At 39.4% G+C, this 25,831-nt stretch overlaps 1 protein-coding gene and 1 long non-coding RNA gene across 2 annotated transcripts; both read left to right on the top strand.

Annotated features, from left to right (window-relative positions):
• Nucleotides 1-12,395: 12,395 nt before the first annotated feature.
• LOC142625755 (serine/threonine-protein phosphatase 7 long form homolog) lies at nt 12,396-13,164 on the top strand. The gene is made up of 3 exons (XM_075799468.1): nt 12,396-12,506; nt 12,611-13,009; nt 13,123-13,164. The coding sequence occupies exons 1-3, from the start codon at nt 12,396-12,398 to the stop codon at nt 13,162-13,164; spliced, it is 552 nt and encodes a 183-aa protein (XP_075655583.1).
• A 9,624-nt stretch (nt 13,165-22,788) lies between these two features.
• Nucleotides 22,789-23,754, top strand: LOC142621814 (uncharacterized). Its single transcript, XR_012841841.1, has 4 exons — nt 22,789-23,018; nt 23,129-23,234; nt 23,331-23,412; nt 23,532-23,754. It is a non-coding gene; the product is annotated as an uncharacterized LOC142621814 (long non-coding RNA).
• The last annotated feature ends 2,077 nt before the right edge of the window (nt 23,755-25,831 follow it).

The following is a 25,831-nucleotide window of genomic DNA, read 5'->3' as shown; positions in this document are numbered from 1 at the left end:
GTGGCCGCTCATGAGTGTTACATAGTTATGTTGGAGATGGGCGACCATCTTTAGGCCATGAATATAGAAGAGCATTGGGAGGTGGCGGAGCCCACTAAGAGACTTGAAGAGATACATCTTAACGATTCTAGACCTGACTAGACAATTAGGATTGGCACTCTTGCCAGTCCACCTGTCCGCCGAGCACTCACAACTTTCCTCTAGGAGAATCAGGATGTCTTCGCTTGGAGTCATGAAGACATGCCAGGGATTGATCCCTTAGTCATAGAACATAGGTCGAATCTATCGCTTACTTTTCCACCTGTCCGACAGAAGAAAAGGGTGTTTGCCCAAGAGTGGGACCAGGCTATGGTGGAAGAGGTCCATAAATTGCAAGACACGAACTTTATCAGGGAAGTATATTACCCCGGTTGGCTGGCCAATGTGGTGATGGTTAATAAAGCCAACGGGAAGTGGAGAATGTGCATAGACTTTATAGACCTGAACAAAGCATGCCGCAAGGACAGCTACCCGCTACCGCAAATTAACGTTCTCGTAGACTCTACAGCTTGCCACCAGTTGGTAAGCTTCATGAACGCCTTCTCTGGTTACAACCAAATCAAGCTAAATGAAGCCAATCAAGAGAAGACTTCGTTTGTCACAAGCCAAAGGCCATTTTGCTACAAAGTGATGCCATTCGGACTCAAAAACATGGACGCGACGTATCAAAGGCTAATGAACAAGATGTTTACGCATTAGATCAGAAGGAATGTCGAAGTTTATGTTGACAACATGTTGGTAAAAAGTTAAAGGGAGGACGATCATTTGAACGACCTTAGGGAAACCTTCAACACCCTACGCTCTTACAACATAAAGCTCAATCCGAGCAAGTGTGCGTTCGGGGTGACAGCTGGAAAATTCCTGGGGGTCATGCTGTCTCAGAGAGGTATCGAAGTCAACCCAAACAAGGTTTGGACTGTTATGGAAATGACGCCACCTAGGAACGTAAAGGAAGTCCAAAGCCTCAACGGCAAAGTAGCAGCATTAAATAGGTTTGTATTATGGGCAACAGACAAATGCCTACCTTTCTTCCGCACATTGAAGAAGTCTTTTGAGTGGACCACCAAGTGTCAGCAGGCGTTTGAGGATTTGAAGGCCTACCTTTTTCCCCACTATTGCTAAGTCCCTCCAAGCTTAGAGAGGAATTTGTTCCTTTACTTAGCAGTATCTCCAGTTGCCATTAGCGCAGCCTTGGTCAGGAAGGAAAATAGGGCCCAAAGGCCTGTGTACTACACTAGCCGAGCACTTTGAGGTGCGAAGGAAAAATACCCACCGATGGAGAAGCTAGCTTTCACTTTAGTTACTGCATGTCCGAAAGCTAAAGCCATATTTCTAGGCTCACACTATCATAGTCCTGACTGATAAGCCTCTACCGCGAGCAATGAGTAGTCCTGAAGCCACCAAAAGAATAGCGCTATAGGTAATAAAACTGAGTGAGTTCGATGTACAATACCACCTGCGTACCTCCATAAAAGGGCAAGTAATCGTCGACTTCATCGCGGAGTTCACTAATATGGAAGGCCAGGGGGCAGAAGAACATCATCAATGAAGCATTCACATGGATGGGTCATCTAACAGTTAGGCTGGAGGGGCCGATGTAGTGCTCTATTCCCCTGAAGGAGACAAAGTTGAGTGCATGGTTCGTCCCGACTTCCCAATAACAAACAGTGAGGCCAAGTACAAAGCATTGGTGGTAGGACTAGACCTTGCTAAAGCTGCGGGAGCAATAAATGTGATTATAGATAAACGGTGACTACAAGTGCAAAGGCGAAAAAATGAAGAAGTGCCAAGAGCAAGTTCAGAATCGAGCAAGCGAGTTACGTGCCCAGTTTGTCCAAATCCCAAAGGAGGAGAACGAACAAGCTGATCATCTTGCTAAAGCCACATCCGCAGAACATATGCTTATCTTCGGGAAGGTACTTTCTTTTGTTTAGCTTTCACCTTTGATCAATGACTTCAGTATACAGGAAATAAACTTGGGAAGGAACTGGACTACGCCGATAGTCTCTTATTTAAAAGACGCCACACTACCCAATAGTAAGGAGGCTGGGAGGAAGCTAAAGGTCCAGGTAGCACGATTCGTCATGATAAAGGACATCCTTTACAAGAGAGGCTTCTCCCACCCGTATCTAAGATGCTTGAGCCCCGAAGAAACAGACTATGTCATGAGAGAATTCCATGAAGGCATCTGCAAGAACCACTTAGGATCACGGTCTTTGGTGCACAAAATGATTCAAGCCATGTACTACTGGCCTATCATGTAGAAGGATGAACAGGCCTATGTTGAAGCCTGTGACAAGTGCCAAAGGTTTAGCAACGACATCTAGCAGTCGGCGGAAGAGCTCACCCCTATGGCGGCCTTGTGGCCTTTTGCTCAATGGGGACTAGACATCATGGGCCCATTCTTAGTAGTAATGAGGCAGCTAAGGTTCCTAATAGTCGGCATAGACTATTTCACCAAATGGGTAGAAGCTGAAGCCCTAGCCACAATCATAGAGAAGAACGTACGAAACTTCATTTGGAAAAACATCATTTGCAGATATGGGATCCTTAAGGTCTTGGTGTCAGACAATGAGAAGTAGTTCGACAACGACTCATTCAGGGGCTTTTGCTCATAGTTAGGGATCAAGAACCACTACTCCTCCCTTGCCCACCCTTAGGCTAACAGATAAGTTGAGGTCACCAACCAATTCTTGCTTTGGATCATCAAGACTCGACTCGAGGGGGTAAAGGGTGTGTGGCCCAAAGAGTTGCCAAGCGTACTATGGGCGTACAAGATGACAGCCAAAACTCCCACAGGAGAAACGCCATTTCGACTAGCATACGGAAGCATGTAAATCATCCTGGTTAAGGTCGGGCTTACAAGCTAGAGGGTGGACAATCACGATGAGAGGAGGAATGATGAGGCTATACGTTTATAGCTTGACCTAGTGGACGAAGTAAGGGCAACAGCTAAGTAGAGGCTAGGAAGATATCAAGACCTTATGGCCAAGCATTACAATGCCAAGTCAAGCACATGGACTTCCAGGTTGGAGATCTCGTTTTAAGGAAGGTCATAGGCACTACGAGAGATCCATCCCAAGGAAAGCTTGAACCTAATTGGGAAGGATCTTATAGAGTCACGTCGTGGCAGAGGAAAGGGACTTACTACTTGGTGACACTTGACAGACAAAAATTACGCCATCCGTGGAACGTTGAGCATCTTAGGAAGTACTACTAATAGAAGACAACATGAAGGACGCTATTCCTCATTTTCAGTTTATTTTCTTTTTTTGGAATTTCTTTTAGTCAACTTATCTACAATACTTTTTAAGCCCAAGGGGAAAAGTTTTATTCTTTTTGGAACAATTCTCTACTTATATATGCATTCATCACAATAAGAGGAGTTATTCAGATATAACCTGTGTACATGTTTTACGAGTTTATTACAAAGTCCACAAAGTGGATGAGTTTATTATTAAGTCCACAAAGTGGACGAGTTTATTACTAAGTCCACAAAGTGGGCGAGTTTATTACTAAGTCCACAAAGTGGATGGGTTTATTAATACGTCCTCAAAATGGATGAGTTTATTATTTAGTCTACAAAGTGGACGAGTTTATTACTAATTCCACAAGTGGACAGGTTTATTACTGAGTTCACAAAGTGGACAAGTTTATCACTGAGTCCACAGGCGAACAAGTTTATTATTAAGTCCACAAAGTGAACGAATTTATCACTACCAAGCCTACAAGTGGACGAGTTCACTACTAAGATCCACAAAGTGGGCGAGGTTATTAAGTCCACAAGTGGACAAGTTTATCAAGTCCACAAATGGACGAAATTATCAAGTCCACAAGTGGACGAACTTGTAAAGCCCAGAAGTGGACGAGTTTAGTCAACGAATGGACGAGCTTATTAAGTCCACAAGTGGACAAGTCTAAGTCCACAAGTGGACGGGTCTGTCCTAGCATCCAAAAATAAATATGCAAAGTCCTTAAGGAGAACACATTCACATGACAGAAAGCACATCCAATCAAGACACATATGCTTATCACAAGCAAATACATAGAGATCAACTAAAGCAACAGATATAGAAGAATGCCACAACATAAAAAAGTGTTTACAATAAAAAGCCCAAAAACAAAAGGGCATTAACATTGTCTAGAAAATGGACGAAGTGCATAGTAAATTATGAAAAACAAAAAAGCTAAGGATCCTAAACGTTCTGGGCTAAATGATTCTCGTCATCCTTGGCAAAAGGGTCCTGGATCTTCAACATCTTGAGCTTCATAGGACAAGGTTAAAGAAGCATCAGGCTTCTCCATAGCAAGTTGAGCGAGAACAACGCTATCATCCTTTGGATCCCACTCTGACTGGGTAGAGTCGTCATTCTCCTCAGGGATAGTGTCGCCAGCTGGAGTAGATGGCAAGGGATCATCCATGCTGACCTTGGAAAAATCCAAGTATGGGTAGACGGACTGGGCCGGTTTTAGGCAGTCCTCAAACCCATCACCATAATAGACAACGCAAGAGTCAATAAAATCTTGTGAAGCCTTGAACTCCGTCACGGCATCAATTCTGGCCGTCTTTACCTGCTCGTAGAGAGCTGTCAGCTCCTTCTCTAAATTTGCCTTTGCCTCATCAACCTTTTCTCTAAGATTTGTTCCCTCCGTCGCCTTTTATTTCAAATCCTCCACCTCCTTATTCAGAATGTGAAGGGCCTCCTTGTACTGTGCTTACCTGTTGGTTAGGGTCTCGTTACATTTTTTAAGGCGATGGATCACCCCTTCCTCGGTAACGCACCTGTCTTGGAGGGCCTTTATATGCACCATTGCCTGCAAATCGAGATAACCATTAGCTAAAAAAAAAGGAGAGTCATGTGGTGTATGTGTCAAAGGAAGAGACGTACCCTAGTAAGGTTAAAAAGACCTAATGACCCCAGGTCCTTGGTCTCCTGATTACCACAAGGATCTAAGTTTGTCTCCTTGACGATCGACTCAACCATCTCGACGGCGTAATCCTTATGAGTAAGGAGACGACAAGTTTCTTGGCTGATGGGGCCTGACGCCATCATCAGGCCTTTGCCAACCCCATGACCTTGCTTGGAAGGTGATGACTTCTTTAGTTGTTTGTCAGTTAAGGGGGTAACCTTGCCCTTCTTTGAAGGCTGGTCCTCCTTCCCTTCAGCATTACGCTTGGGCGCCCCCTTCCCAACAACCTTAAGAGTTGACAAGGACGCCACCTCCTTACCCTTCTCTTCTCTTTTGCGGGTGGCAGCTGACGTCCTCATTGAGGCTCTCAATTTGGCTTCCTCCATTTTTGCAAAGGATGACTGACGAAGTTAGATACATAGATGCATGCAAATGATGACGGGCAAAAGGAAAGCGACGAAATACTTACGTTGACAAGAATAATTTTTTAGTCTACGGGCTGCTAGTGTCGGCTCCGAACCACCACAATAAATGTCTAGACTATCAAGGGTAATCAAGTACCTACACTTCCGTTCCCCAAATGGAACTTCAAGGACCCGACGGATGAAGTCCTCTTGCTCTTCAGTTAGATGAGGACGGACGCTCATTGAAAAAAGAAGGAGATGGCATCATCAGATTAAAAGAGTAGACGACGTTAAATCTAACAAGATATAGAAAAAAGTGAAAGCAGACGGCGCTAAACCTAATTCCTTAACAATGCCCCAAGTGTTGTCAAAACCATGAGGCGTGGTAACCCACTCTTCTGGACGATATACTCAATTCGTCCCTTGTACAAAGAAATTGTTGGAAATTTAGACCGTGGTTGATAAAATAACAAATTTTAAACCCAAGTTGTTAATTAGATTTATTATGAATAAAAATTGTTAAAAAAAACAAACATCAATATCATGTCAATATCATGCTCAATGGAAAATTAAATAAGACAAAATATGATGACCTAGGAAAACCAATGAAAAAACTAGTTTCACAGTAAAAAAACTTGGGAGGAAACCATCCTGAAAAGCAATCCACTATAATAAAGAGAAGTTTTAGATCTAGTACAATCCCCGTAGATGAACTTACAATAGAAACCTTCTACCACTTCAGAACCTCTGAACTCTTCAATATATGAATACCACCCTTTGATGCATGGATCCTAGTACGTGACTCACTCATCAACTTGAGAAAGAAGAATGTTGGCTGCAAATGTCTTCACTTCATCAACAATGAAGATTAAGAAGCACTTGGTTACAAAACCCTAAGGCGCAAAGATGCAGTAGCTTCTTTTTGGAGAGAATAAAGCATTGGTCACCTTTTGCATGTGTTCTCCTTGTATTCTCTTATGTGACGGCCTTTAAAATAAACCTTATATATGTTTAGGGTTGTGAGAAAAAAACCATACACATACATGTCAACATGGGCCAAAAATTAGATCTGAAAATTCTGATTTTGTAATTCTCGATAGATAGCTATCTGTCTACAACTGTCGAGACTTTAATAGATAGCTATCTGTCGGCAGCTATCAAGCTATCTGTCCAGCTTCAATGAACAGCTCTTCTTCATTTGTTTCTTGGTCCAATTTTCATTGCTTTAATACTTGGCTTGAACAATATGTTTCTTGAAGTATTGAACACATCTTAGATCTACCCAATTACAAGTAAAGTGCATTTTGTCAAAGGATTAGCCAATTACATAAAATATGTCCTTAGCAGAAATATCTACTATTCCACTTCCTATTGGAGTTAGGCATGTCTGATACCAACCTAAATGTTTTCTTCCTTGCAGCAAAATAGAATATTCCTTAGGACGAGACGATGTGTTAAGGTTGATATCACCAAAAGAACTCGTCCAATGTAAGCTGATTGTTTCCTCCGCTAAGACGACCCTAGAGAATTTCAGCCCCAATAAATATCCTCCAAGCGTTGGGAGCTTTCTGGCTGATAGATATTCTCAAAAAATTGGCCAACTGACGATGTAATGCTGTTAGCAACAGCCTCAGCTTGGTAGCAAACATGGCATCATACATGCCGACGTCTGCAGTGTTCCCCGAATAACACTTCTCAAACTTCTCAGGGAGACAGATGGGGATATTTTTAGGAATTTGGTAACGATACCTTAGGTCCTTAAAAATATTAAGTGTCATCATCGACCTGAAATTGTTGACGGTCCATATCTTGGGCAGAATAAACGGATGGGTATGGCCATCATCTAGGCTTCTTGAATTATCTCCCTCAGTAGCCCTATCGTCACCCTCAACCTCTTCCTTGTCATCCTCTTCTCCCTCTTCTCCTTCACCTACCTCTCCATCGTAACTCTTTTCTTCTTCGTGGGAGAATGTGCTGACGGTTCCCTCTCTGACGACCAGGAAAAGCCCTTTTCGGGCTCACGACCTAACTGAAAGACTTCGTCGTAGCTTGCTCCTTCACGGATTGACAACTGCTCACTCATTGCTTCTCTAGACATCTATTCACCTACAAGCGGCGGAGGTATTCTAAGAACCTAAAGTTGACGGTCTCTCTAAAATTAGCACCTAACGAGGATAACGAAAAAAAAAATGAAGAAGATGAAAGGAGACTTACGTATTTAGTGGTAGTTCCTTGAGGACTAGCGATCTAAGTAAAGTTGACGGAAACAAGATAAGTAAGAATGACAAGCTCTCTTTCTCTTAGAATCAATGAAGATGAAACAGGAAAAATGAGGAGGGGAATGAGATATTTATAAGACGAAGATACACGAGAAAAGAAGCGATATTTTGGTTCAGGTACAGAGCCAAGGAGCTTATGCCACGTGGCCTAAGCATTAAATAATGGCTGCTCGAGGAACCATTAATGAGCGCACCATTTTTGGACACATGGAAAGCTGCAAATCAAACTCCATAACCCGTCAGCTAAAGCTGATGAGGCTATGGAGTAGGGGGCAACTGATAAGGACGATTCTAATTTATTTGAACCCGTCTACACATGAGGCTGACGAGCTCGTCAGCTTGGTACAGGGGGGCAGTCGATAGCTTGATAAGAAGCTGACGACACTACCCATCAACTTCATTTGTACATTAAGCGAAAGGGAAGCTGACAGTACCACAAGTCGACGGCTCCATTTATTCTCTGACGACATCTGTGCAAAACAACCTAAACACCAAAGACGACATAAAGCTGGCGGTGAGGGAGAAACTTGTGGTGGGTCTAGCATGGCCTTTCTTGGCCCCCATGACTATGTGTATAAGAAAATATCTTGTACCCCATGACTAACCCTGATTAAAAGGATTCCTATAAGGAAAGGACCCCGCAAAGTACGCGCCTTAATGATGATCTTCCCTGCAAGGAAAGATCTTCTCCGCCAAGGAATGGATGTCAACTTTACGCTACTATAAATATCTCAAAACTCTCACAAGCCAAGGTACGCATAATTCACCCCAGCTCTAGCACTCTAGAGTTGTGAGAATTTCTCTAACTTGACCGTTAGAGGGTATTCGGCCGGTACTATACTGGTACTCTTCGTAGATTCTTCTTCTTTCGTTTGTGTTGTGCAGGTCTTGTTTGGAGCACGTGAGGACCTTGTAGCTCACTGACGATTTTTGGTATCATCAACATTCAAAGCAGCTAATTACAAAATGCCACATGGTACTTTGTGGAGTTCATTGTCACTATTCAAAGACCAATGAAAATATTCCAAGTGTCATTTAATAGAAATTATAAACAATACCTAAAAGCCAATCACACTTCGACACATGTTGATATTTGATTTAAAAATGTTATGAGCAATTAAAGAGAAATCATTCACAACAATTGTTTTTTTTTTCTTTTTTTATACAAGATGGAATTTCTACTCTAGCTTAATCTAAGTGTATATGTGTGTAAAACTCCCTCATAGAGACTTGAACCCTAGTCCTTACCCCCCACACCAGTGAAGCAGATACCGTACTGTATCGTATTGGCCAGTGCACTGATATAGGTACCCCTCTGTTTCGTACCAAAAAGTATACCGGTTGTACTGGACACGTACTGGCAGTACCGGTGAAATCCGGCCATACCGAACGCCCGAAACACTCCAAGCCACTTTTTTTTGTTGAAATTTTGACAAATTTTCAAGAGCAATATGATAATTGTGCTAAACCTAATTCTAACCCTAAGTCCCAGACGCACAACCCTCTTTCTTTCTTTCTTTCTCTCACGCTCTCTCTCTCTTAGCTGCTTTGTGTCTCTCATCTCTTGGCTTCTCTGTCTCTCACTCTACTCTGTCTCGGCTTCTCACTCTGCTATGTCTCAGCTTCTCATTCTTTGTCTCAAGTCTCAGCTTCTCACTCTCAGGTAGAAGTTTGTCTTAATCAAATTTGAAAATCATTGCCATTGTGTGATATAAGTTTTGCATAAGGTTTTAGAAATTGGTATTTTTATACAAGTATCTTGCAATTGTTCCATCATGTCATTCTTCAAAATTTCTTGATGCAAAACATAGAATTTATTTATTTTCTTTTTCAGTTTTGTTGCTTTTTTTTTTTTTAGTTTGTATACTCTGAAATTTATTTCTATGTTTTTTTTATAATTAATTTTGGTTTACTTTCATTTGTTATAAGGGGGGTTGTCTCTTTCCTTGGAGAGACAATTTTACAGGTTCATTATGAAATCTAATTTCAGCATTATGTTTATTCAATTCCACTAAAGAAAAATGAGACCAATTTATACTTGTTGTGCATCTATAACTTTTCTCTAATGATGAATTACCTCGGCAAAGTTGTTACTTTGTGTTGTAATTTCTATGCTTCTTAGGACAGAAGAATTGTGAATAATCTTGTAAACATGGTTCTAGAGATTTTGTGTGTGTGTGTGTGTGTATAACATATATATATATATATATATATATATATAATAGCGGTAAATCCGAAACGGTACACCGATATTGGTTGGTACCCAAAATATATCGTACCGCTGGCCAAACTGATATAGCCTCCGGTACAGTATTGACTTTTTTACCCCACATCTCACAAACACTTTTACTTATAGAGTAGTTTCGCACCGGTACAACAATTATTTTCACAAGCAGGGAAATGTTGAAAGATTAGAAAACGTGTTTTGTGTTTTGGAAAATTATTTTGGAAAACTGTGGATCATTAAAGACATATCTTTGGAATAAAGTTGAAAACCCCAGGACACTATATACTTTTACAGCCCAATTTACGATCTAGATCTCATTACTCCTATCAGATTGGAGTCATTTAGGAACAATGTTGCTAGTCTGTCGTCTAGTGAAAGCAAGTTCCTAATCACAACACATAATCATAAAACAAAGACTTGTGGTCGATGCGCAAATATTTCTTTAATTTGATATTTTTATTGGTGAAAATCGGGTAGCAGTTCACATTATTTTTCATAGCAGAAATCAAATAGTGTTTTGTATTAGATGTGTGGGGCACCAGGGTGAGTATGTTTTAACAATTATTGGGACGAAATAGCAAAATAACCCTCAGTTGCTAACTATATAGTTAGCAGGCCCGGTTTGCAAAGTATATTATAAACTAACATCTCGAGTCTTAGGCGCTGGATTTTGAGCTAAAAATCGAGTCTTTAAGGCTCGGTTTTGTCTGTTTGATGTGGCGTTTTTGCCAGGTGGCCTCCACCTGTAAATCGAGTCTTAGAGACTCGATTTATGTGACGTGGCCATCTGGATCTGACGTGGTTGTGCCACGTGGAAAATGAGAAACCGAGTTTGTGAGACTCGATTTAAATTTGGGTTTTTTTCAAATTTAACGCCTCTCACACAGCTCTCCTCTCTCTCTAACACAACAGACTCTCTGTCACTCTCCCTCTCTCTCACTCTCTCTCACTCTCCCTCACTCTCACACACCGAACCTCAGCCTCTCTCACTCGCTCACCCTCTCCACTCTCACTCACTCACCCTCTTCGTACTCACCAGTCTCCACCATTTTCCATCAGGCTACGCGGTTTGCTCTGCGCCTCCACTGCCTCCACACCATTTTCCATCAGGCTACGCGGTTTGCTCTGCGCCTCCACTGCCTCCACACCATTTTCCATCAGGTTTGTTTTTTTTTTTTGTGCAAAATAAAATTATTCTGTTTGGTTACCGAGAAATTGAACTAGAGAAAAACAATACCCATGTCTTCAATTTCACTATCTCATCAATTTTACTCACCAAAATAAGAAAAACCCAATTCCCATTACTTAAAAGTAGTTTGTGTTCAAGGGTCAAAAATTCAATTTGGGGGTTTTAGTTCTCTTTGGTTCCTGATGCTGTAAAGGCTAAGGTTTTACCATAAATTCAATATCGCTATTTGGAAGACCCGAGATTGTCATAACCCCACAGGGAACAGTGGATTCTTCGAAGGATGAACCCATCAAGATTAGCTTTGGTGGTTTAAAGAGACTTGTCTTGGAGGCAGTTACTTTTGGTTCTTTCCTCTTGGATGTTGAGAGCTATGTGGATTCTATGTACCATTTTGTTTTGAACTGAGCTATGGTTACTTACATCCCGGCCAAAGCAAATTGGTGGTGGTGTACAACTGACCACCCTAAATGGAATAGGTGAGTGTAATTTGGTGATAAGTACTGAGTATTTGGCACTAAATATGCATGAAGGAGTTGTTAGGGTATTAGGATATATTTTGGCATTGAGCATTTGAAAAAAAAAAAAACTTTTTATAGCAGTTAGCTGAATTTGGTTGGTATTATGCAATGTATATATTGCTAGGAATACTATCTTGCTAAATACTGTCTTATTGAAGTGGCTATTGTGCAAAAATATATGCTAGAAATTTATGAGGGAAAAAAAAAATATAAGTACAATAGAGATAGTGTTTACCTTAAAATCATCAGGAAAGAAGCCATAAACAGTGAAAATTTTAAGCTAATCTTGAGATATATTACTTGTAAGTAACATGTAACTATCAATACATGCTTCTTCCTTGATAGTTATTTGATGGAGTCATCAGTCAAGTTTGCTACGGAGGACCTGATCTTTGCACAAGGTCTGTATATATTGATCTAACAGGTCTCTCTCAATATGAGATGGAGAAAATTATGAAGGAAAACTCATCGGGCAATCTATTTTGGAACATCCACAAAACATTGTGAGGTCCACTACCAACTAAATAAGTGATTCACTACCCAAAGATATAAAAAAGGTCTAGCAGTCAGTTGTGGAATGTAATTATGCTTTGATTTATCATAACTGTAGGCTGTTTTAGGACTGGAAAAAAAAAAATCAATAAGATTTCAGTTTTTGTGATGATTTTATGCCATTTATGATTTCAGCATTAGTCCTTTTATGGATTAGGGTTGTGGGAGTAAATTTGGCGAGATAGGGATCAATGATGTTTTGTTTAGTTATACCTACTTCCATAAGCATATTGTGTGTTCATTTCTCAAACTAACTGCTTATCATTTTTGTGTAGTATGGCTGCTGCAAATGCTGGGCGGATTGACTATACAGAGCCTGGACCCATTGACAGGTCGGTGTTGTCAAAGCAGCTCAAGCATCGGTCCGAAGCCATTTGGAATGGGCAGGTAAAACATAAAACTAAAGATTTAACTAATGTACATGCATTTAATTTATACAATGTACATGCATATGCCATCCATATATTAATCCATGGTTTGATCCTGTGCAGGATCCAGGATCTGTTACCTGCCGTAGCCGTAGTTCAGAGTTCTCCAATCGAGAGCCAATGGTGGACGACCGAGTCAGGAACATCATCAAGGCAGTTGGTTTGGAGGGACTCCTTTGGATCCCGGGTAGAGAGATTGACCACGGTTTGATAACTGCCTTAGTGGAGCGATGGCGGCCCGAGACTCACACCTTTCACATGCCACATGGTGAGATCACCATCACATTACAGGATGTGGAGGTTCTTCTCGGGCTTCCTGTTGATGGTGACGCTATAACAGGGAGCACGCAGAAAACTTGGGTGGATGTGTGCCGGGACTTCCTTGGCTTTCAACCTATAAATCAAGACAACCATAAGCAACTTACTGGTCAGAGGATTCTCATCAACCGGCTGTTGGAGCAAGTTGCCGATCCATTGCCGCCTAATGCTGAAGAGGACCAGCTGCATAAGTATGCACGATGCTACATCCTAGCGCTATTGGGGGACACAATATTCATGGACAAATCCGGCGATAGGGTGCATCTAATGTGGGTGCAACAGTTGGAAGACCTTCGTAATCCACGAAGGTACAGTTGGGGAAGTGCTTGCCTTGCATGGTTATACCGAGAGCTATGCAGGGCAAGCGAAGACACTAGTCAGATTGGTGGGTGCTTACTGTTACTCCAGTATTGGGCATGGGCCAGGTTCCCCTATTTGTGCCCCGCAGTTGAGCATGGTCCGCCAGTGGGTGCTTATGGTCCTCCAGTGCGTGGTCCATTGTCCTTGAAGTAAGTCTTTACCTCATGCACGTCATCTACATTATGCGATCATTCCCTAAGCTTATAATAATGTAACTTGCTTTTATTTCTTTATTTTAAAGGCTTCTAGCAATTTTTTATGTCAACATTGTGTAAATTTCAAATGGAGGTTCAATATATATGATTACGTTAATATACTCCAATTTTGTGATTGTCATGTGGCTTGTATGTGCTTTGTTTTTTATAATCGAGTTTCTTATTCTATTGTTATTATTAATTAAGTAAATATCTATAAGATGATCTTAGTAGTTATAACATTGGAATTATCTCTGTACGAAATAATCGAGATATTGATCTATTGCAACTGATTGTAGGTGGTTGTGGGTCCCAAACAAGAAAAATAGGCCCGCCCACATCTTCAGGGACAGATATCGCGAGCAAATAGCTTCAATGTTGCCAGGCCAGGTATGAAAATGCATTGTTTTACATGTTTAGGAACAAGATATTGGATTGAGGGGATTTGAAATATAAACATTGCTACCTAACGTGTTGTGTACTTGTTTTTTGGCTGTTGTAGGTGGTGTGGCAGCCATATGAAGCTGAGTTAGAGGACCTTCCGCCATGGTGCGTTGCAGGGAGGGCCGTGTGGACGGCAACGGTGCCGCTTGTATGTTTCCACCTAGTAGAAAAACATACACCGGATCGTGTCGTTCGTCAATTTGGGATGATCCAAGAAATTCCTCGCAATGTTGACACCGACACTGTGCTTCATGGCATTGATTTGAGGGGGAAGGTCGGTGTTGATTGGACGCGAAAGCATGCTGTGCATATCGATGAGTGGAGTAATCGCCTTCAACGACGTTGTGAAGCAGTGCTTGGTGATATGCCTCCACAGCACGAGTACCATGACTGGTTCAAAAGGATAACTCGGAGGTTCATAGATAGGCCTGGTGCTATAGTGACTCTGCTGGTAACTTCTCAATGTCTTCTACATCTTACCATATTGAAATAGCATGAAACCACTGTTTAGATAACAGTATACTATCACATTTTTTGCTTAGCACTTGGTCTTTCTATAATTTGCAATTATTACTAGCACAACCAATTCTAAACCAACATTTATTTTATTATCGATTGGCATTGTTGATTTGGTATTGCATTACTAATATGTGTGGTTTTTCCATGTGCAGATTGAGGGATACATCCGTTTGTTGAGGCGTCACCTAGTGGGCACAGAGGACCACAAGGACATTACTGAGGTCCTAACGGCAGTGCATGCAATTGAACGTGTACAACCTCCTATTCCTGAGGCCCCGAATGAGGAGGCACCTACTCCAACGGGCCCAAGCACGAGCACAACCCCGGCTGGATGTCGCCCTCGTCCGCCTGTTGCTAGCCCTCGGGTTGTCCCTACCCCCGATCCTTCTCCATCCACCCCACATCCATCCCCTAGCCCTACCATCCCATCATCCACCCCACATCTATCCCCTACCCCCACCATTCCTTCACCCACCCCACATCCATCTACTCGCCCCACCATACTGACACCCACCCCACATCCTTGTCCTGGGTCTGACATTCGTCCATCTACTCCACGGTCATTTCCTCAGCTGTTACCCATTCCATCCTTTGACCTGGGTATTGATCCAACTCCACCTGACATGCAGCAGGAGCCACCCTCCCACAGTCCATCACGCCCCGTCTTCGCCCATCGACCTACCCCATGTTCAGCCGAGCAGATCGTTGGGTTACCCGCAAGTGGCAGAAGGTCGGCCGAAACGCATATCAAAGGCACCTCCTTGTGGGACAGGGGGGCACAAACATGGACACAATGCTGGGCCCGAGGCATCTGACGAAGGACATGCAAGACCTCCTCCTTATTATACTAGACGGCATAAGATTCAAAAAAGGTAACTCAAAGCTAAATGTGAAACAACACACTTTATAACTAGTGGTATTCCTCTTTTCACATTTCAATCTACTATTGATTACTTAATGATATTATTATGGAGATCAATATGGTTTTAACCTACATTTTTCGAAGTAGGTGATGGGAACGAGTGGTTGAAGGGGGCCAAAATGACAGTGATGCGGGTGTAGAAGAAGGTAAGCAACTACTCTGACTTTGGCGGTTAAATCAATGGCCATTGTCTGCTACTATGGTAAAGTCTTGGGCTGCCAAGCCTAAGTACATCTAATTAACATTTGCCTATACCCTTGGATGCTTAGTTTCTGCCCAAAGAACAGGTTTTACTTTAGTAATTGATGCTTGAAAGTTGTGACTCAACAAATTGGTGATCTCGAGTTCCGAGATTAGTTTTGTATTAGCCAATGGGTTAATTGCTTAGCAAAAAATTATTACAAAACAGTCTTTTTTTGCTGCCGTCGGTTCCGTTTTGTGTGTGTTTTTTCATTTTCCTTTTGCAAATGATCCTCGGATCAAATGCCATTTCCTCCCTACCTAAATAAGAGGTAGAGGATAGCTCAAGGATTGAATCCCATGCTGGTGGTCATTATGTTCTAATTTCAGAATTTAATTCTTTCTTTATGGTATTTATGTTCCAATATCAGAATTTTTGCTTTTCTCTATGGTATTTATGTTGTGGATTGATGAATTCTCGAGAAGATGTCTTTACATGTTCTGATCTGAACAATTTTGTGGTGCTTACATTCTTATTAATCAATTATAGCAATATATACCTTTGCTTTGGCTGGTTCTATTTGCCTCCCATGCCCCGCCCAATAGGCTGAAAAACATAGAATCAGATTCCTTTTCTGTTCATTATTGAGAAACCTTCATTGAGAACAAATCAAGAAAATGTAATCCTTTATATTGATCCTACAAGAAATCCTCCTATTGTTTGGTAGTTGAGAAAGCAAACAATGAAATTGAGCCTTGGGCTTTTGGTGTTATACGTTATTTGGTTTAGACGACAAATCCAATTAAATGAATGCAGTTAATAAAAAAGTTACTTGAATTACACCAACCTTTGTATCAGAGTTTGTCTAGTGTAAGCTGTTTTGCTTCTCTCTTTCCAAACAATGAAGAATTAAAGATAGAAACTTTGAGTTCTTCCTTCCCTTGCTTGCAGTTTCATAAAAGCTTCATTGAGTATTAAGTTCTTATTTTAGCTTTTTAAGTGTTTTACTTTGTGGTGTTAGGCGACTCACAATTTTTAGAGGATGAAAGCACCAAGATTTTTGCTTGGAAAGTGGCCGAGCATTACAGTGCAAGGACAAATCAGACTCTGGAAGAAAGAGAAGCTAGTCCAATCATTCACTTAAAGAAACTTAACAATTGGGTATATCTTGTCAATTCATGTAACATGCTATGAGCTTGTGATTGTTATGAGTATGCATTGTCTTTATTTGTTGTCGTTCCTTATTTTGATAAACAGATTAAAAGTGTTCTAATTCAACTCTATGCTCGACGAGGAGATGCTGTTCTTGACCTTGCCTGTGGCAAGGTATTATAGGTTCTTTATTCCATTGCAATTGTGTTTTACCTCCCTACCCAAAAAGTGTAGACATTAAGCAATTTTTTTATTTTCTTTAACATTCACCGGGGTGGTGATCTCATCAAATGGGATAAGGCAAAAGTTGGGTATTATGTTGGTGTTGATATAGCAGAAGGCTCAGTAAGTACTTCATATCACCATTTTACTATTTTTATTGGTCCACTTTTTTGTGTGGACATATTGACATTAATGGGTTCAGTTATGCTTAATGCCGGATTGTGGTTGGGTGAGGCTGTCTAGCTAATCATCATGGTAGTTAGTTTGTTAGTTGTGTGAGGCGATTTATTGTATTCGAGTATTTCTGTTGCTACATGTGTTGTCATCAACCATCTTAACATTGTTTTTATTTATTATGCAGATAGAAGATTGTCGTACACGCTATAATGGTGATGCCGACCATCATCGGCGTCGTAAAAAATTTACATTTCTGCCCGCCTCATATGTGGAGACTGTTATGAGGTAATTGCGGTTTTGTAGCTAGTTAAATGAATTTCCTTATATGTCCACATACATGTCCGCTTTCCAATTGAGCTTATCTAGTATTGCACTTGATCAAATGAGGATTGTGTCAAGTGTCATATCCGGACATAAACACTACCGTTTGTCATGATTGCATGGATAAGTGACATCAACTCCGAATTTGTTTTTGAGCAAGCTGAAATTTTGGCTGTTGCTTCAATAGAAGTTTTTATGTACTTTGTTAAGACAGCTGAAATAACTTTGATTTGTGTTCCATGTTTTGTTCGCAGTCTCGTTTGGACGATGTTCTTGCAGATGATGCTCCCTTTGATGTCTGCAGTTCCCAGGTGAGTGATATTTGAGTCTGCTAACTGCATTTTTAAGGTATCATATTTCATACACTCACACACATCATATTTGATTGAATGATTAACGTTGGAGACTCTTTACCTCTGTATTAAAATCAAATATTTCGGGAGCCCCTTTTCACAACGTTGAATGTTTAAAATATGGTGTACATAAAATCTCAAAAGTTTTATGGTGCATTAAACTTGGATAGTGAAGTGTGTGCTTTGGTTTCCTAACTTAGAAAGTTACAGTGAAAAGTTGGATAGGCAAAAACTTCTCTTGCAGAATTTCTTTGAATATCTATCCATTCGGATATTGGCTGGTGCCTTGTATGAAGTGCGGGTTATTCTTACCATGAACAATATCCGATTTTCACAACTACAGGTAATAATTGATGCTATAAATCATTCATGTTTTGCCTTCTCCACTGCCTATTTTGCTACTGAGTTTTCTCAAGAAATATGAAGAGAAATACAAGCAAAGTGGAGATGTAGCCTCCAAGTTAACTATTGAAGAAGCAACATTTCGTGATTTACAGGTAGCCATAATTTCTTTTCATGAATGACCTATAAATGGCCTGCCATTGATCATTAAAGTATTAAAAGTGTGTCATTGTGCTGGTCCTTTTGTTAGATTTATGTTAAACAATCTTATGCTTTATATTTGTAGGAGAGGAAAATGGAGCTTTATCAGGCCATTGTTAAGATGGAACAAGATGGCAGTGCTGATGGCATTCTTCAGGTATGTCTTCACAAATTTGGTCTGGTGCAGGCCTATTTAAAACTTGTTTATGTTCATTTTCAACTGCAAATTTCAGGTTCACACTGATCGTATCCAATCAGATCCTGATGAACTAGTAAAAGGTCTAAATGAACGCTGCAAGAAATATGGATTACGTGCGAAACCAACCACATTGACTGAGCTTCCCTTTGGTAAGTTTTTGTCATCCTTGCCCTGTTTTGTTGATTCCCTTTTGATTCATGCATGTGTTGCCCAGAATTTAGAGGAAATCCCTATTCTATCAAACAGAAAAGGCAAACATCTTGTGCTGAAGAACCATGTAAGCAAGTGATCTACCCTAGAATTCCCTTCGCAGGATACAGCTTGATAGCTCATACAATTTGAAAAACTAGCTGCCAAAGATTTGAGGATGAGCTAGGTGTGGAAAACCTTGAATTCCCTTAACCGTCTTGTAGAACTGTGAACCAGATGGTGAAGGAATTTCATTACCACTACATTCCTTGAACTTTGAACAATACTCTATCAATTCCTTAGGGTGTTCATGTGCTGGGTTTGGTTGGGTTGAGCCAACCTAGATTGGTAGTATATAATGCCAATTGAAAAGGATAAGGTCTCTGACGGCACTTCCTTTTCAACTTTACGGAACCAATCGGTTCCACCGGGGTTTGCTCATTGATCACCCCATACCTTGGATATTTGCTTTTGTATGCACTTCATAATTTTGAAGAGGAGCCTTAGTCGCTTTGATTGGATGGTTTTATTCCATTCAAGTTCTCAGGACCATCCACATACTTGGTTTTTCTGTTAGGAGCCAGTCATGTAGCTATATATATGAAATCTCAAACTTATTGTCATGTTTGCATGAAATAATGGTGATCATGCTCACTTTGTAAAAATCTATTATGTTCTTAATTTTCTTCATTGGTAGGCATGAAGTTTTAAAAAGGGAATTAACATTTGAAATGTATCCGCATTAGATTACCATAGCTAAAATTTCCTCTTCCCGTATCGTGGCAAGCTATGAAGTGGGTATGGTTTCTTTGTTTCAACAATGAGATGTATGATTGCCATTTTTTATCTAAAGTTTATCATGATTTTGTTTTTCTTGTTTTGCTCCAAAAACTTTCCAAGTGATAAAGTCAAAGCACAACTGATTGAAATTATTTATGCAGATGGTGATCCGGTTTATTATACCGGCAACAAGAAGGTCCCAACTTGATCATAACAACAATGCCCTTGCAGTAATTGTTACGCTTCAATATGTTCCAAGATTATATGTGATTTTTCCATAAAGTTCGCAAATAATCAAAGCAACCGGAGTGGTCACTAAGGCTGCCTGGGCAGGGGCCGCATATAATCTGTTGTTGTACATGTTGGCTAGCCATGTATGTAACCCGTTATTTTTGTTGGGCTTCCTCTAATTGTAATTCTCTCTTTCCCCAATCCCTTATTTGAGTGCACTTATCTTTTGTGTATTATACTCTCTCAAAAAAAAAATCATATGTTGCTCTTAAAAAGCGGTACGTTAGCATCGCCGAATTTCCCACTATTTCGGATCTCTCACACCCATTTCCTTCTATCTCGTTTCTCTTTTATATCTAAATTTGGAAATTGTGCAGGTTTCAAGTATTGTACCTTGCCGTGAAGACAGTGAGAGAGTCGGGGCATCAACACGTCTACTCGCCGTTGAAAGACCCCTTCGGCTTGCTCAAGCCGCCGCCATCTTGGAGGTTTTGTTCTACTTTTTTATTAATTACCGTCCCAAGTCAAATAGTCTCGGATTAACTCACTTGGTTTGCACATGTTTAAGTTTCTTAACTTCTTTGGGTGGTGGTTGTTGTTGTTTCGGATTCCCGCCGAAACAGATTTTTCATAGTCTAGTAGGTTTTGTTTTGTTTTGTTTTGTTCTCGTTCGTTCATCAATAATGTTCCCTAAAGATGCACATTTATTGCCCCATACCTGGTTTATGCATCTCTTAAGCACGAGGATCAAGCTAATGGATCCGAATCATCACCGGGACCAGAAAGGTTATCTATTAGATTGGTTAATCTTTTATACATACATGATAAACAAAATTTTTGGTAAATTCTTATTTATGTCTTTCATTTTTCGTTCCTTAATTAGTACTTCTATTTATGTAAATCTTGGTTGATGCAGGATACATCTGTGCAGAAGGAAATTTAAAAAAAAAAAATTGCATTCCAGTTAGCCCAGGGAGTAGCAGATTGATATGAAGCTTCCCAAGAAACTATGGTCATTGGATTAATAAAGTTGTGCCACGATGGATATTTCATATGGAACAAAACCTGGTTATATAGATTCTGAATTATATCTTCTACACATTGAGGTGACTCCCATCTCTTTGTATGTTATTGCAAGTTTCTTTTCTTTTCTTTTTTTCTTTTTTCAATTTAGGTAGCTGGTTTATTCCATTATAAATCACTTTTGCTTTTGATGAGTTACTATCGAAGTTATTGGTATATGTTCACCATATCAACCTTACTACAGATTCATGGGTTCTGCTATTTTAAAAGATAATTATTCTCAATATTTTACAAACCCAACTTGTAAGGTTTCCAAATGTAATTTGAGAGTGAAAGAGAAACGACACTGAACAAGAACCATGTATCCTGTATTTCTTTCATATGTCTACATACATAAATCGTTATTGATTAAAATATGTAGGATCTTCAATGTTTCGATTTAATTATTATTTTTCTTGCTTTTTCTATTACATTAACTAAAATTTGAATTAGAATTTGGAAATATTATTATTTACTAGGCAGCACTAGTAGCTGACAAAATCACTTTCCAGTTCTATCTTGTTTCATAGATTATTGCTTACTATTATTATTTTATAAACACTGCACAGAGATGGTTCAATTTTTTAGAACTTTCTTTCCATGTAAATGTCTAACGATTAATCTGATACAAATTTTTATTTTTATTTTTTTTCTGAAATTTAACTTTTTATATGATAAGGTAGAAATTGCTCACTAAGATTTACCCGGCTGTGATGTGTAGTTTAGTGACCTCCCTAATTGAATAGTTTTGAACACATGGTTAATTAAATATATATATATATATATATATATATATATATATATATATATAGATTTTTGATAAGTAATGGTATATTAAATATTTTATATGCTCGCTTTCTCTATATGTCTCATTCTCCTTGCTCCTATAAACCCCAAGTCTGTAATTTAGGTATTCTCTTGAAAATTGTGTTAGAGCCAGTTAAATAGCAAAATACGTGCAGCATATTTATAAGTTTGAATTTTTTAGGGTGATTATACCAAAGCCCTTTTTCCTAGAGTCATGTATATATATGCATGTATTTGGGACATTCTTATTTTCTTTCCCTCTTTCGAAAAGTAATTTGGGTCTAGCACATTTAATCGTCGTGGGATGTGGGGTTTCTTATATAGGCTTCCATGTTTTTGTATTTCCCTGGGTACTTTAATATTTCAGAGACACAAACTATAGTGGTTAATATTTTCACGTTAATATATATTATAAATCAACAACATTTTTTCCCACACCGCCAATAAAACCTTCGATCTGTTAATTGAATTTTAAGTAGCTTCAGTTTCTTGGTTCCTGTGAAGAGTAGTGATTGACGATTGTAATGGAAAAAGTAGTTTTTAATGTTATGCAACGGGGGTTGTACCTCCATATTTTAATTATTGTGATTGAATTCTTCATACCAAGATTTTTGCTTTTAGTTTAAATGAGTGAAAATTGTCATTCTCATTATAATTTTGTTTGCTTACTCTATCTATCTTAAGTTTCATCGTAATTAATAATTTTGTGGACATTCATTAGTTATAACTATGGACATGCTTTAGTTGTGAGAAGAGTTTTCAACGTTTCCATAGTCACATATTGGAAAATGCATGCGGGGAAGAAAGTCAGAAATATGTAAACTGTGATTTTGGGGGGAGTTGGGTCTACCAAGAAACATTGTTCAAAAAGAAGAAGAAAAACATCCTCACATGACCATTGGAAATAGCCTTGTTTAGTGCTCCATCAATTATGTAATGTACGCACTCTTAATTTTTGTAGGACAATAGCAAATATGGATTTGAAGCTGGATTTGTCCCTCCATCCCTAATAAACTTTGAAAATAGCCTGCCAAGAGACCTTATGATTGTGAAGATGCCTCAAGACAGTTAACCACGAAATCAACTCCATATATTGAAAGTGGTTCAAGTCTCCAGCGACCATATGTCAATAAACTCACATCATATCCCACACCGCTAGATAAAATCAAACATTGGGTAGAAATGTTGCTGATTTCGTCATCTTTTGGAGGTTCATATGGCGGCAGGTTTTCAAGTTTTGCTTCAGCAGCAACGAGATTCTCTTTAGCTTTAATGATTCTTTCTTGACGAGATTCTTCTAGCTTCCTCAAGTCTTCCATTTCTTTATATTTTTCCCTCGTACTTGCACCCCCTATAGAAAATGTAAATGAATGTAAACCTGAGGATTTAGGAGACAAGAGTGATACTGGTGGATGAAAGTGATGCTTGTAATGGGGAACTCATATCATACACAGTAGACTCTAGGTGCTACATTGGAATTCAATCAAAGTTGCCCAGGTTTGGTTTCGTATTTGCAAGAAACATCTTTCACGTTTTTTTAGGCTAAATTTGTATGAAATAGAATTGATCAATTCTCCCTACCCTCGTCTCCCTTTTTTGTGTGATAGTTGTGGACGCTCAAAATGTAATGGTGCAATTGGCTACATTGGCTCCATTGGAAAGGACAAGTTTGGAGAGGAGATGACAAAAAATTTGTCTTCAGCGGGTGTTAATGTGAGTTTCTCTTCGTCTTAGACTTACAACTGTTCTATTTTGGTTATGTCTTCACCTTCTTCCTCATGTTAAGACGATTATCAAAATTGTAATCAGGTACATTATTACAACTGAATTTTGGTTATGTCTTCGCCTGATTTTACCTTCACTCGTGAAATTGCGGACAATGTATGCTAAAGTAAGTGTTCTATCTTATAACTTTTGACGAGTCAGCTATAAATTTTGCTGCGTAAAGATACTTGGTGATCTTTCACAGAAGCTGTACGTTTCTTCTCACACGATTGTATTTATTCTTAGGTTTGGAGGTTCATTTACATTTTCTATAGGGGGTGCAAGTACGAGGGAAAAATATAAAGAAATGGAAGACTTGAGGAGCAAGAAGAATGTCGTCAAGAAAGAATCATTAAGCTCAAGACAATCTCGTTGCTGCTGAAGCAGAACTTGAAAACCGGCCGGCATATGAACCTCCAAAAGATGACAAAATCAGCAACATTTCTTCCCAATGTTTGATTTTATCTAGCGGTGTGAAATATGTAAATTTATGGACATATGGTCGCTGGACACTTGCACAACTTTCAACATATGGCGTTGATTTCGTGGTTAACTGTCTTGAGGCATCTTCAAAGATTTATGCTCTCTTTTTTCTTTTTCCTATCATAAAATGTATTGGTGTACCAAATTAATAACCTGTGATGTTGTTGTTGTATTGGTGCAAGAGTCTCCAAATAAATGATGGATACAATTTTCAGATACCTATGCTATTTATGTTGTAACTTCTTGACTTCCAAATAATATATGCATAATTTTATGTATACAAAAATCTAAATTCTTCTGTTGATAATAAGCCATGTATATAAGGCCAGTAGCGTGCCTATGATATAAAGAAACTTAACTATTTAATTGCAGAAGTTGGAATTAAACATTAAAGATTACCTTAATTTTTGTTATTTGATAGTGTTTGGGAATTAGTTATTGAATTTGGAAAAAAATAATAATAATTCCTTTTCGCACAATGAGAAAAAACATAAGCCAGTGTAAATCGATTTTTGCTTTTAAACTCAATTTCCTTTTCAATACTTTTCTATGAAAATCAAGTTTAAAAGGCTCGATTTTTGCTTCAAAAATATAGTGGAAATCGAGTTTAAAATGCTCGATTTTTTCTTCAGTGGGATTCTCAAAAATATTGTGGAAATCGAGTTCCAAAGACTCGATTTCTACTGGGATTTTGTTTTTTTTTTTTTTTTTGGTTGCAGCTAAAGCAGCGGTATTTAACCCTCAGCCCGTGGCATTAACTCTCACAGAAACTCACACCCTCAGTAACACACAGAGAAAACCTAAAACAGAGCTCTCAGCCTCACTAACTCTCACTCACTCACCCTCACTAACTCTCAGTCACCCATAACTCTCTCACACCATAACTCTCTCACACCACTCACTCTCACAAAACCACATTGTCCACTCTCACTGCTCTTCCCTCTCAGCAAATTCATATCTAAGGTAAGGGTTTGCATAATTTGATTGTCATTGTAGTTGGGTATGTTGTCTATGGGTGTGGGTGTCAGAGTTTTACCATTTATTTTGTAGATAGTTAACATAACTTAGTTAATTTATCAATATTGTGAATTATAGAACTTGGTCTGATTTGGTCTGATTTGGTCTAATTTGGTCTGATTTGGTCTGATTTGGTCTAATTTGGTCTCATTCGGTCTGATTTGGTCTGATTTGGTCTGATTTGGTCTAATTTGGTCTGATTTGGTCTGATTTGGTCTAATTTGGTCTCATTCGGTCTGATTTGGTCTGATTTGGTCTGATTTGGTCTGATTTGGTCTCATTCGGTCTGATTTGGTCTAATTTGGTCTCATTCGGTCTCATTCGGTCTGATTTGGTATGATTTGGTCTGATTTGGTCTGATTTGGTCTCATTCGGTCTGATTTGGTCTAATTTGGTCTCATTCGGTCTCATTCGGTCGATTTGGTATGATTTGGTCTCGATTTGGTCGATTTGGTCGATTTGGTCTCATTCGGTTCGATTTGGTCTAATTTGGTCTAATTCGGTCGATTTGGTCGATTTGGTCTAATTTGGTCCGATTTGGTCTCATTTGGTCTCATTTGGTCTGATTTGGTCTGATTTGGTCTCATTTGGTCTGATTTGGTCTCATTCGGTCTGATTTGGTCTGATTTGGTCTCATTCGGTCTGATTTGGTCTAATTTGGTCTGATTTGGTCTGATTTGGTCTCATTCGGTCTGATTTGGTATGATTTGGTCTGATTTGGTCTAATTTGGTCTAATTTGGTCTAATTTGGTCTCATTCGGTCTCATTCGGTCTGATTTGGTCTGATTTGGTCTGATTTGGTCTAATTTGGTCTGATTTGGTCTGATTTGGTCTGATTTGGTCTGATTTGGTCTAATTTGGTCCATTCAGTCCACTTTGTTCCATTTTGGTCAGGAAGATCCATCTTTGTGTACTTACATATATAATTGGAGACAACATGTTTAGGTTGAGAGCCCTTATTCAAAATCTAAATTTATTAAAACAAATTCTCGAGTTTGGGGGTCAGCTGTCCACCATTGCTACACTGATATTCATAGTGCTACATA

The sequence above is a fragment of the Castanea sativa genome, chromosome 1 (genome assembly GCF_040712315.1).
Source record: "Castanea sativa cultivar Marrone di Chiusa Pesio chromosome 1, ASM4071231v1".
NCBI classification, from domain to species: Eukaryota; Viridiplantae; Streptophyta; class Magnoliopsida; order Fagales; family Fagaceae; genus Castanea; species Castanea sativa.
The sequence above is the reverse complement of the archived record's forward strand: the minus strand, read 5'-3'. Positions and strand labels throughout refer to the sequence as shown.

Excerpts from the sequence above, each read along its gene's own strand:
- LOC142625755 (XM_075799468.1), top strand. The coding sequence starts at position 12,396 with ATGGCTGCTGCAAATGCTGGGCGGATTGACTATACAGAGCCTGGACCC. Across the intron at positions 12,507-12,610 it reads AAGCCATTTGGAATGGGCAG|GATCCAGGATCTGTTACCTG; the intron begins GTAAAACATAAA and ends GATCCTGTGCAG. Across the intron at positions 13,010-13,122 it reads TCAACCGGCTGTTGGAGCAA|GGTGCATCTAATGTGGGTGC; the intron begins GTTGCCGATCCA and ends ATCCGGCGATAG.